We start from the raw sequence: 13044 nt of genomic DNA, 5'->3' as shown, positions 1-13044 counted from the left end.
TAGCCAAGTTTCATAAGATACTTATATTATAAATACTCAACATAATTAAAACTGTATACATTTTATCCAAATACTAAGAATGCACATAATAAATGCTTCAATTCATACAGAGTGCTTGCTACATCTTGTAAAATTAATTTTAATAAATTCAACCATATTTGATATATTATAAAACATTTCAACCTTGATCATTATAAAACTATTTGTAAATACCAGCAAACTTCTGCACAACCAGATGGGAAAATCATACTTTTCTATTATAGTTAACGGAATGTGGAGAAAATACATAATTCATTTAAAGTGATCATACTATGAGTAATAATCTAGGTATTTATCTAAAAAATTATAAATTTGATGAATAAGAAAATCCAAAAATAGTTACAAACAACAGAAAATTTTACAAACATACATTTATCATTTATTTAAAATTATCATTTAAAATCCCTACTGAATAAAAAATAATTCTGTTTTGAATGACAACCACCAGCTGGTCATCTTCAAAGATGCATAAAAAGAGATGAAGGGTAAATTCCAATGACAATACACCTTTTCAGAAACTAATCAGCTATGGGTAATTTCATTGTCAGTACACCAAAATGGAAATCATGTTATGTCATTGGTTGAAATTCCTTGGTTAAAGGAGTTTTAAACCAATGATGTTTTGGTGTCACTTTTGAATGATTAACCAAAATGCACTAAATTCTGAAAAAAAGTACAAAAACATTTTACTACAAAATTATAAACCAAAAATAACCCAGACTTTTGATTATCAAATACAAAATGGTGGGCCATTATACCTTCTTATTGGAATGTGTGACACATAATCATTTCTATAATAGACCATGTTTTATTACATAGAACTTAGTATATGTTAAATTCATAAAGGGTCCTTGTTTTAATTCTTAAAAAAAAATTGTATATTTTTTGGTCAGAAGTAAAACAACTAAATATTACAGGCAAGTTACACATCCGAATCTCACAAATATGCTATTGCACTGGTGTAGAAATTCATAAAGGGTCCTTGTTCAAATAATTTTTACAAAATAATGTATGTTTTTTTTTTGTTGTTGTCAAAAGTAAAACAACCAGATATTACAGGCAAGTAACACATCTGAATCTCACAAAGATGTTATTGCACTGGTGCTGAAATAATATACACATACAAAATACAATAATGACTAAATAGTAAAATAAATACATGTAGTATGTAAATGTTTGGCAAAAATAAACTAGAGTGGTATTGACAGCAAAAAAACTCAACCAATATTGCATCTATGGTAATGAAAAGAAACTGACTAGTATTCATACATAAAGTATGTAAGTCTATGTGTGTGTTGTATTATGTATACAATAAATGATGACAGCAACTATCTTAATTTGGTATGTACAAAGCACTTTTCTAGATTAGCCTTCATTTAATGGGAAATGCTGAAACCAAAGAATGTGAAAGTCAGCGATTAAAGGGTTGCTTTTGAAAAAAAGTAAGAGACTGGAGAACTTATAAAGTAAAATAAGCACTTATTGAAGGACTTTCAGAACATGCAACTCTTTTCTAATCAAATGTAATGTTATCTCGCTTCTGACTATAAATTAAGAATTCGTAAAAGTTAAAAGGCACTTTAATACGCTGTTTTACTTTGACTACAATACAATGCAAATCAACAAAAATATGTATTTACAAATCTATATTTACAAATGTATATCTGTTCTGTATAAGATTAAAATAATAATCAGTATAGAAATAATATCATCAATTTAGCACCTTCTTAAAACAATGTACAGATCTCTAAAAAAATGTTCAATATACAAACCCCCTTTTTTTATATCAAAAATATTATAATTCGTAAATTAGTTTTAAGATAATATTTAAAGATCTTTTCTCTGTTTATAATATATAGTTTAAGATATTTTGTTCCTAAACATCAATGGAACACAAAGTCATTCAAATTTTCTTTACAAAAGGCACAAGCTGTAAATTAAATTAAAAACCCATCTTATTATAACTAATTCCTAAACATTCTGTATATTCTTAATTTAAGAATCCAGGGCAGATGAACCCATTGTTTAAAAGGGGGTACCATCCCTGGATAAAGGGAAGAGAGGGGAGTTCCAGACATATATCCCCATTCAAAAGCATTGATCATCAAAATTCTGTTTTTCTTAATTTAGTTTGATCGAGATTCTAATGATGTTATGACAGGCCTATTCACTATATATATATATATATGCGCACCAAGTCAATTGAGATAGGTTTTTTTATCAAGTTTTATAACATGTTCATAAATTACTTGCTTTGAACAGGAACTGGCTGTCAATGTTCAACAAGAACTGAACATAATATGATAATCGCATTGTGATAGGGAACAGAATTCGTTTTATCTCCTCTCTAAGTTTAATAATGCTTTTTAATTTTTAACAAAATCTTTTAGTACAACAAATTTTATAGCAATTTTAACTTCTAATCTATTTACAATACTATCCATCTAACAGGGACTATAAACTGCACATAACTTAGTGCAAAAACAGTTTTCGTTGCAATAGATAAAAATAAAAACATTCATTATATCCAACAATCACAGCCAAGAATTTACAATTTATATTCTTTTCAATAATATATTTTTTAACACATTTTAATCAAATGAAGAAAATATTAAGTAGCTTGCCATCTAACTGAAGGTTTGTTTCTATATTATATATCAACCTTTCAAGGAGCCGTTAGCCAGAATTCACACTTAGATGATGGACTGAAACTAGAGATTGTTTTATAACATCCTTTGAGCAAAGTCATGAACCACTCAGAATTCAGGAAAACTGATGTATTTATGTAATAAAACTAATTTCAATATGTTCATTTTTCATTTTTCATTTACTTATCAGAGAGTAAATATGAAGAAATATTTCTACACCTTTATAAATACAGTCTGAATAGTAAAGACAAGATTTCCCTTCTATAAGTTGCCTAAATAAATTCTAAAAAGCAGATAGAGACTAACTGATATAGTTTTCAGTAGAATAATTGCAATGCACTAGAAAAATCCACTAAAAAAATCTATTTTATCATTAATTCTGGCATAATAAAGATCTTGTTCCAAACCTTCAGTATTTAAAAAAAAAGAATGGAACTCTTTGTCTTCTGTTACATTGTGTTATGAACACGAGCTATTTGTTAGGTGATAAACATATACAACAAATTCACTACTGTTGAAAACAGCTCCATCACACCCTGGAATCATCTTGTATAAATATCACTGTTCTGTTCAAGGCACTTCAACATTGATACCTTCATCATCTGAAATAAGAAAACAAATAAATACTTGAACAGTAATACAAAGAGTAAAAACCAAGCAATCAAACTTTAATGATAGATAAGTCATTGATACATAAAGCTATAAACATATATAATACAACATTATATAAATATCACCTAGCTCAGAGGGTAATAAAGCAGGTTGTTACCCTGAGAAAAACATATATAATACAACATTATATAAATATCACCTAGCTGAGAGGGTAATAAAGCAGGTCGTTACTCTGAGAAAAACATTGTCACCAGATGTGAAGCTATTAAGCTTGTTAAACTTTAAGTTTTGCCTGTTATTGTCTTTTAAGAGTTTTATATCTAAAATTCAAATTGAAAGTTATCAGGAGAGTGAAACAAAATATTTTTGTTTGTTTATGTTGATAGTATAAGCACAGTTCTGAGTCCAAACAAACTTTAAAACTATCATCTTTAAAGTTATTATTTATTTATTTGTCTGCACAGTACGGAGCAGTGTCTGACACTGTGCCATGGGAAAAAGTACCCAACCCAAAACTGGATCAAAGAATAAAAACAATGTGTTATATGGCAATTTAAAAAGTGAAAATTAAGTAAGAATATATTCATGCATCATGAAATTTCAAAGGTTTTGGTTGGTTAAAAGACGGGTACAAGATATGTTAAGTTTTACAATCAAAGATATATTAGTTAACCAAGTGGTCTTGTTATTTGATCCAGATCTATCGTGTCAGCTGCTTAAACAAGATTTGCACAGAGTGATTTAATTGTCATGTGACGGATTTTGATTTTAATATTTACTAACATTTCTTCATATAGCTTTTGTTAAAATTCATATTCAATCTGACAAATGAGATAATTGGTTAAGAAGTGTGTGGATTTGGTTGTTAATCTTAGCATTTAATATCAATGTATACAAATATCTTCAGTAAAAGAAACTCAGTTTGCAAATAAAACATCTTTTTAAAACCTGCCTACATGATACAATATTAATTGAATTTCAAGCTGAATGTTACATATCTCTTACTGTTTCTCTGTCCATTATTTATACTTATCAAATTAGCTTCAGTGATAGAAAAGTTGGCTAAGTGCATTTATCATATTAAACATTAGATGTTGGTTAAGTGTATTTATTATATTAAACATTAAGTTCATTTCAAAATTTAATAGTTTATCTCTCTGTATTGTTCTACAAGTCTTCTACAGGGTAAACTTGACATTTCCCTTATCACAATACACTGCCGCTTACATTGTTTATATCACTTTATTCTGAAGAAATATCATTTTAACTGTCAATTAAAACTAAAATGAATCATACTGTTTTCTGCCAAAAGAGACAGAAGACCAATAACTGTCATTCTAAACTAAACAACAGACCAATAATACTTATTACTGACTAAAGATAAACTTTTATTCCATATCCAACGTTAGATTATTTTCATCAACATGGATTTTCCATTATAGTCAGATGTTAGTGGCTGTTGTAAAATGCAACAGTATTTTACAAAGTAGAGAGTGATTTTAATCTTTACAATAAAACATTTATATTATTGTCAATAAAAGTAAATGTACAAGAAATGTTTGATGCAATTATATCATGCATGCATATCAAGAAAAGAACAATTAATGTTCCATGCATGTTCTGGTTGTATTTTAAAATACATAGTTGATCATGAATTGTGGTAAAAATTAGGAATTCATTATTTTCTAAATTCTTTATATTTTAAGTGGTACCAAAAACCCTGACTAAAATTCAGCTAGTTTAATTTTCATAAATTTTGACAAAATGTTTACTTTAACCCTTTAGCAAAAAAATCTTAAAAATTCCTAAAAACTTGAACAAACAATTTATTGGACATTTTATTGAATATATAGCAGTTAGAAACACTTATTTTGATCATTGAGATGCTTAATATTCCTTTAACAATAGAATGTGATTAAAATATTCAGATATTTTTACAAAGAAATCTCACAGTAGTGTACTTTTAACACAAAAATATCCAGACAAATTCAAATGCTGTGGAATACATCTTTTTTTTAATTTTCAACACATTTTAATCTAATTTCAACCAAACACAACAGTATTGAGTATTAATAAAACTATTAATTTGAACAGCTTATTGAAATTCTGGTTAAAGACAAATCTTTAGAAAATGTTACAAAAGTAAAATTAAAATTTTGAATCAAACCTTTTTCACAAGCTGAAAGCACAAAAGAACAGAATTGAAGAACTGACAATGCATAAACAAACAAAAACAACATGAACAAAAGTGCATCAAATAAAATTTTAAATAGACTAGCACTGGAACTTCAAATATGCAGAAAAAACTCTTTCTGGCATAAAACAAATGAAGCGAATATATATAATAAGAAGATGTGGAATGATTGCCAAAGAGACAACTCTCTACAAGTGATCAAATTATGTCGATTTTGCTGTCTATATAAGCTTCATACAAAAAAGTAAAACAAAATACATTTGATAAAATAGTTTTTATAACTTTCACATTCTCTTCCTATCATTCAAAGCAGATAACAAAATAATCAACATAGTAAATTCAGTTACCACAAATGGCAGCTTTAGCTGAAACAATATGGGAATATGAACAGAAGAATCTTTCAATATACACAGAATTCAAACACTGTAAAATATTTATTGAATAGCTCTGTATATATCAAAAAGTCTTGATTGAAAGCAAAAAGGGGAAATCACTTTCATTCAAGAATAGTTAGCGTGCTACTGTTTTAAATCAATATTTGTTCTGATTTAATACAATTTGATGACCAGATTTTGCCCAATGTCAGTTTTTATTGCACAAGGTTTGCTTTCCTGAACACAAATAATCTGGTTTCATAAAGCATACAGGAAATGGACTTGGAAACAGTTTATTATCCACAAAGCCAACAGCCCTATTTATCCGAGAGTCATTTTCATAAAACTTCAAATGTTCCACTGTACATTCTAACAATACATAATCAATCTAGTCAATACTCATGGACATAGTTCTACTGTATAATTCAAAAAAGCTAGCACAGATAGAATGAGTCAGTAAAGTAACTATAAGACAAAGGTAACATTCCATATATAACATACAGATCTAGACACAATAAGACAAAGTTACATTTCATAAATAATAAAGATAAGTGTCCCTGTTCAATTTGTTCACCAATTCTTTTAATTTCTTACCTTCAAATGCCTGATTGACATTTCCTGAGTTAACATACACATGCTCCTCTTCTTTACCATCTAACACACACATAAGGCACTGGTGTATACATACATATTGTTGCTGAAAGTATGACAAATTATTTGTTGCCATCTTCTATTTCTGATCATCTATATATACTATCAACTATCAAAGTATGGAGAGGAGATATAATTTTTTTTTTTTTTTTTAAATTTCTATTAATGAAAAATGAAATATGAAAAGTATAATCATCAAAAAACTGAACTCCAAGGAAAATTCAAAACGGAAAGTCCCTAATCACATGGCACGGACATAACTTTACAGTATTTTGACTCAGGAGAATGATTGCAGCAGCCCAAACAAATCATGACTTTGCCAAGCAGCTGACATAGGATATATTTGTGTCTTCCAACATGTGTATACTTGTTCTCTTGTGAGTGTTTGAAGAGTGTCATATACGAAAGTGGAATTTTAACTGGTATTTTTTAAAATGCAGGTGTATGAGATTATTAATGCTCATGTATAATTATATAACATTGAATCATAACCTACCTCTGTTTGTACCATCCAGACCCTCTCTCTCCTCATCTCTGCCACCACATTAAATATATCAATAATATCACGGTCTAAAATGTCCTGTAGAAGTCTGTCTAGGCCAATAAAAGTTCCAGATCTTCCCACACCAGCACTGATAGAAGGGAAATAAAAAGAATTATTTTTAGAATATTGTTTCTAAATATGTGCAGTCAATCATATCTTCTCTCCCCTATAATGTAACAGTACCAAAATAGCACTGAGAACCCCAATTGCACCTATTTAGCTAAAAAAGCAGCGGAAATCTAACAAGATTTACTACAGTCTTAACAATTTGTATTTTTATGATTTGATACTTATGCACGTCTTTCAACATAAGTAAAAATATTTAGATATACACAAAACGTTCACAGTATTTATCAACAGGTGAAGTGTTTACTGAAAAAGCAAAAGATACGGAAACATCGTCATGCGACATCATCTTTTTTAAATTAGCAAATACGATATGTTTATCCATTTCTTAAAAAATTAAGACTAATCATGGACTAATATCCAATTGTTCAAAATATTTGAAGAAATTAAACAAAAGCTCTGTAATTCGACTTTTGACAATGCAAATTTAAGGTGGTATGAGAGTCTAAAATAAAAATGATAGAATTTGTTCATACTTTGTCAAAACGTACATGCGCGTAGCTACGTTTACGTCAAAACGCCCAGGCGTACACTTGAATTTTGAAAATATTTTTTTTTATCTAAATATAATTAGAAAAACTGGTCAAAAGCACATCAGCCTTGTGCTTCTTTCTTCGATGGATTGTAATTTTCAATAATAAAAGGACTAAATTTACTTTAATCAAATAGTTCATTACATATATTTGTTCCAATTTTCTGTAAAAGTATAATTCTGCTGTGAATTCTGCGTACTTTCCTTTATATCTAAAACAATTCATTATCTGCTGACATTCAATATGCGGTTTGCATTGTTGTCCAGCATGTGACTTATGTCGCAAAAGCGAGACATATAGCTTCGTCAGCGCCGTCAATATTTAGGTTCCGAATGTGAACAAAGTTTTTTGAATCTGTGAAAAAAAGCTGTTTAAGATCAAAAGAGTATCTAGCATGTCTAGTGCAAAATAATAATGCAATTATTTCTTTAATTTTCCCACATTTTACGGAGAAAAGGTATTTCTTTCTGCAATCAATAAGTAGTCACAGGGCTGATTTTTTTAAAATTATTTCTCAATTACAATAACTACTTGTCGAACCTACATCGAATTTTATGAAAATTTGGAAGACGTTTTTTCTATGATTAATGTCTAAAGCAAAATTTGAAAGCATATGTTTTCGTTCATTTTTCTGTTCTTTACTGATAGCCGGACTTTTCTTTGCGCAATTAATTGTTTTACATGCTCAATTTATAAACCTGCATAAATTGGGATATATCGGCACACGTTTAATTCCAGATCAAGAAAAAATAATAATGAAAATTTTTGATTTTTTTTTTAATTTCTGGAAAAGACTGGTAAATTGATTCACTTTTTGTGGAAAGAAATCGTGTTCCAGAATTTTTTTATTTTGCATCTATTAAATATAATTTTTTTCGTGTTCATTACAATGTGCTTTTGTCGATTGTAAGCTCACTCACGATTTTAAACAGTTTGAAAGTAATATTGGTTTGAACGTTTTCTCTAAAACCAATGTCCGTTAGCTTCCAATTCAACACAATGAATAAGTTCTCAAAATTAAACATAAAAATAAACCATTTAGATTCAAAAGTATGTTACTATCAATGATTTTTTACTGACATGAATAGTATGTCATTCTCTATAACTCGATCGCTTTCGGGGGACTCCGTCCCCTCGAACCCACTACCAGCAGGTGGGTTGGCATTGAGCGGTTTGTCACCCCTCAGACCCCTCGCCAAGGTTCGGGCGTACACGTAAATATGACCCAGCTACGCCACTGACGTAGTATCTATTGAAATGACTCAAAGATGGATAAGAAGATGAATAATATTTTTACATTTGAAAGACATTAAAGTCTACTATAATATTTTTATTAATGTTCTTGACACTATACTGGTTAGGGTCCCCCACAGTTGGAATGAACTTTCAGATCCTTTATAAAAGTTGCACCACATATTCTTATATCTATCAAAGATCTCATTTTAAAATTTTAAAGTTTTTTCTATACAACTGTAATAATATATAAGTGCTAGTGTTTTACCTGCAGTGAACAACAATAGGTCCACATTCCCTGATTAGTTTTTCCCTGACTATTCTGACAAATCTTATTAAAGTTTGTGGCTTATCAGGAACACCAAAATCTGGCCAAGCTGTGAAATGGAAATGTCGGACCTGTCTGGTCAAATCTCCCTGCAAAAGAGCAAAAAGATCACTGAAATGTCTAATCAAAATAGCATTCATTAGTATATCAACCGGGCAATCCTTAACTATCCACAGTAGCTAAGAGAAATTAAGACAATTTATTGCACATATATTAATTAAGGAATGCAATCTTGGATAATTTAATTAACAGTCATCTAGAAATGAAATCATGAACAATGAAATAAACTCTTACCTACTAGAGTAATCCTAGACTCTGTACTTTGTCTTAGTACTTACTTCAGAAATTATGAACTATGTTACTGTCTGAGTCCGAAATTCATAAGAAGAGTAATTTGCCAAATCCGAAACATGACAATAAATAAACATCTGATAAAGCAATCCTGAACATTATATTCGATACATACACACCAGCGCTATCCTTAACTCTGCAAGTGTCAAAATGCTAAATATAGGAATCTTGATCATCATAATTAACTCACCAGTGCTATCCTGAATTCTGTAACTGTCCATGATGGAAACTTTGTCTCATTAAGTACAGCTACTTGTATATCACCATAGAACATGGCATCTGATCCTGATGGCCAATACTGGTCACATTTTTCCTGAATTTAAATAAAGTTTTGCTCTCACATACACAAACGTTTTGGTTTAAGTGTTATAACAAATCTCGATTGAAACAAAACTGTGATGGATTTTTTTTAATTCCAAGTCTCAAATCATATATTCAAATGTACAAAGAAACTAATTATATATAATTTTAATATACACCTAACTACTTAACTCGAGGACAATGTTCCTAATGAAACCATTGCTTGACTTGTTGCAAAATATACTAGCTTAGTTGTTAACATTATATAAATGTGTTAAGAAATAAAGAAAACAAGAAAATGTTTCCAAAGAAATGATGAAACACTCACTGTCACACAATATCATCTTAATGTTTAGTGAACTATAAAATCTACGACGAAACCCCTATTTTGCATATATTCATTCTACTAAGTTTCAACCAACACCTAATGATAAACTACCTTAACACATAGCTTGAAAATGATATAGGATGATCATATGAACTAACTGTTGAGGACACAGCCTAAAAATACAATTGTCAAATGACTGTTACAGTTAGTTTTTAAAGAATTAGAGAAAGCTTAGTAAAAGACATCTAAATGACATCTTATTCTATTCTTTAACAATTTCTGCATATAAGGTACCTACCCTTCCCTTTTCTACACATTTAGTTAACATCACAACGTTCCTAGAATTCTGTTCCCAGATCATTCTCCAGAAGTCATCTCTTGTAGAGGGTAGTGGGCCTTGTGTAACTATATACTCTCGCTTGGAATTAAAACCCTGTAAATAGAAAATGATCATCATGAATATATTACTATCTTTCAATGAAATTATATTCCTTCTGAAATATTTATCATTAGAAAAAATCTATTCATGATCTTGTGTTGTAATTGTTCCTAAATGTTGCCAATCCTACCCCCTTAGCAAAATATCATCAAGTAAAAGAAAATTTGAGGAAATTATCTTTTTCTTTCTCTGGTTGTAAAATATCATTATAAAAAAAGCTGCTTTCGTTCACTAGATACCACATAATAAGAAACACAAATGCATTTGCAAGGATGTTTATATTTCAACATGTTTGTTTACCTTCTGGTTTGTTTGCAAAATAATGTGATAAGAGAGATAACTCCAAAATGATTCAGTCCAAAACTTGAAGTTGCATAAATATGTGATAAGGGAGATAACTTTAAAATGATTCAGTCCAAAACTTGAAGTTGCATAATTATGTAATAAAACTTTTAATACTATCTTTGCTGCTTTTAAAGGATATTTTAAGAACTTTCATAAGAAACACTAGGATTCTATTGATGGGGAAAGCAAAAAAAGCATGAGAGATAGGGTCAATTTTAAAGCATTTTTATTTTTATTAGGAATGTGTATTCCAATATTTAAACAAATTAGATACATCAATCAGGTCAGATAGTTAGACATTACATACAAAAAGACGCATTGAAATAACTGAAGAGTATAAATGTGAACTTACAGGCATATAGTTAGAATTGTTGTGTTTAAACAACATGTCATTATAACTTACAGGCATATAGTTAGCATTGATATAATCAGATCCTTCCTCGTCATCTGTGGGTAGTAACTTGACTCTAGAGTGGTCATAGGGTAGAATATTAGTAAATCTATTCTTGCCACGGTTTACTGGAAGTTCTGCTGCTGAGCATGATTGCTCCCTTCCAATTTCCTTCAAATCCTGAAAATATAATAGTTTATATTATAATATTTGTAGATTTTAAGATAAACTTATATAGTTTCATTCTGATTTATCTTTATATATAGCATCTGCTAACAAGAGGCTGTCAGATTCACAGTAAACCATATTTTTCTGCATGATATAATGTTTGCAAATCTGGACACAAAAAAGGATTAATTAAAACACTAAAAGAATTTTTGTAGGGTTCAAAAATGGAAAGGCTTAAACTACTTCTTAAGTTACTTAGCAAATAGATTATTAAATAAATGAGAGGTTGATATATACATGAATTTTACCTCGAATTCCTCAGCATACTTGAAATCAGAGTCAGCTGACATTGTCATCACATGGTCTCTGAAGTTGGCAATGTTGATTTCATGTCTGTAACAACAAAAAGTCATCTTAACTTCTGAATTAACAATTCACAGGAAATATGTTATAACTGTGGAATTCTACAGTATGGTTTATCTTCAAACAATTCAAATTCATTAAAACTTTATTGTGATTATATAATTATGTATTTAGAATGGGAAATAAAAATTAAACTTAAAACATCAAAATATCCCCCCAACTAGAAAACTAACAAGTTTTTAAACTACAATATTGTTGAGCAACAAATTACGTATTGAACGTAAAAGCCTCTTACTTGCCTCCAATTGGTAATCTAAGTCTAAAAGATTGTTTAAAAGTTCTTCTCTTGATTCTTTTTATTTTCTTTCATCATATATTATTCTTATAACATGAAAGTTATATCCCAAACTTACTTTTTCTTGTGACTTCTCATTGATGACCTTGGGGTCATCCTGTGGTCATGACCTTGTCTATACATGTTACTCTTTGACCTGATATTTCTCCTTAGGAACAATACAGCAAACAGAATAAGAGCAATGATAACAACTGCTGCTACAATGCCACCAATGATGCCACCATAACTACTTTCTTCTGTTACAGAACCTGTAAAACGAATTACCTCCCTTTAAATTAAGCTCACATGATATTTGATTCAATATTTTAATGTGGAAGACTGTTTCTAGGAAATAATTTGCAATCAAGTTTAGGAGATTATTCAAAATGAAAAGATCGCAAAACATTATTAAGAGGAAATAATCAAAAACAGAAAAACTGGATTATTTCCCCTTATACATAAATTTATAATATAACATAAAATGTGTTATTTTGCCTGTGGATATTGTTCAACAAAGAAATTATAACCCTTAATTTCATTATGGACAGTTTTCTTGACTCATGACATGAGAGATTTGGGAATTCATGAAATAATGGATGAATTATGAAGTGATCAATGGTTGAAATGAGATGAGATATAAAATGTATGTGAAGAAGTTTTCATCGTTGATTTCTCTCTTTATTTGTCATCCACTGCACAGGTAGAAAAGTCTGAAAGAGACTAATTATATAGGTATATATCTC

General features: G+C 29.5%; 1 protein-coding gene across 3 annotated transcripts in view; it reads right to left on the bottom strand.

Annotated features, from left to right (window-relative positions):
• Nucleotides 1-1629: 1629 nt before the first annotated feature.
• The window catches only part of LOC134702417 (tyrosine-protein phosphatase 10D-like), a 34977-nt gene continuing 23562 nt past the window's right edge, over nucleotides 1630-13044 (bottom strand). For 2 of the 3 annotated variants that reach the window (XM_063563322.1, XM_063563324.1), the window contains 10 exons: nucleotides 12381-12570; nucleotides 11913-11997; nucleotides 11449-11616; nucleotides 10560-10694; nucleotides 9824-9946; nucleotides 9223-9371; nucleotides 7015-7150; nucleotides 6462-6564; nucleotides 5841-5858; nucleotides 1630-3289 (listed from right to left, as the gene is read on the bottom strand). In XM_063563322.1, the coding sequence (XP_063419392.1) occupies nucleotides 3258-3289; nucleotides 5841-5858; nucleotides 6462-6564; nucleotides 7015-7150; nucleotides 9223-9371; nucleotides 9824-9946; nucleotides 10560-10694; nucleotides 11449-11616; nucleotides 11913-11997; nucleotides 12381-12570 (1139 nt within the window). In that variant the 3' untranslated portion in view covers nucleotides 1630-3257. The remainder of the gene's footprint in view (nucleotides 3290-5840; nucleotides 5859-6461; nucleotides 6565-7014; nucleotides 7151-9222; nucleotides 9372-9823; nucleotides 9947-10559; nucleotides 10695-11448; nucleotides 11617-11912; nucleotides 11998-12380; nucleotides 12571-13044) is intronic. The other variant, XM_063563323.1, reaches the window with a different exon arrangement.

Source organism: Mytilus trossulus, unplaced genomic scaffold (genome assembly GCF_036588685.1).
Source record: "Mytilus trossulus isolate FHL-02 unplaced genomic scaffold, PNRI_Mtr1.1.1.hap1 h1tg000457l__unscaffolded, whole genome shotgun sequence".
Lineage (NCBI taxonomy): Eukaryota > Metazoa > Mollusca > Bivalvia > Mytilida > Mytilidae > Mytilus > Mytilus trossulus.
The sequence above is the reverse complement of the archived record's forward strand: the minus strand, read 5'-3'. Positions and strand labels throughout refer to the sequence as shown.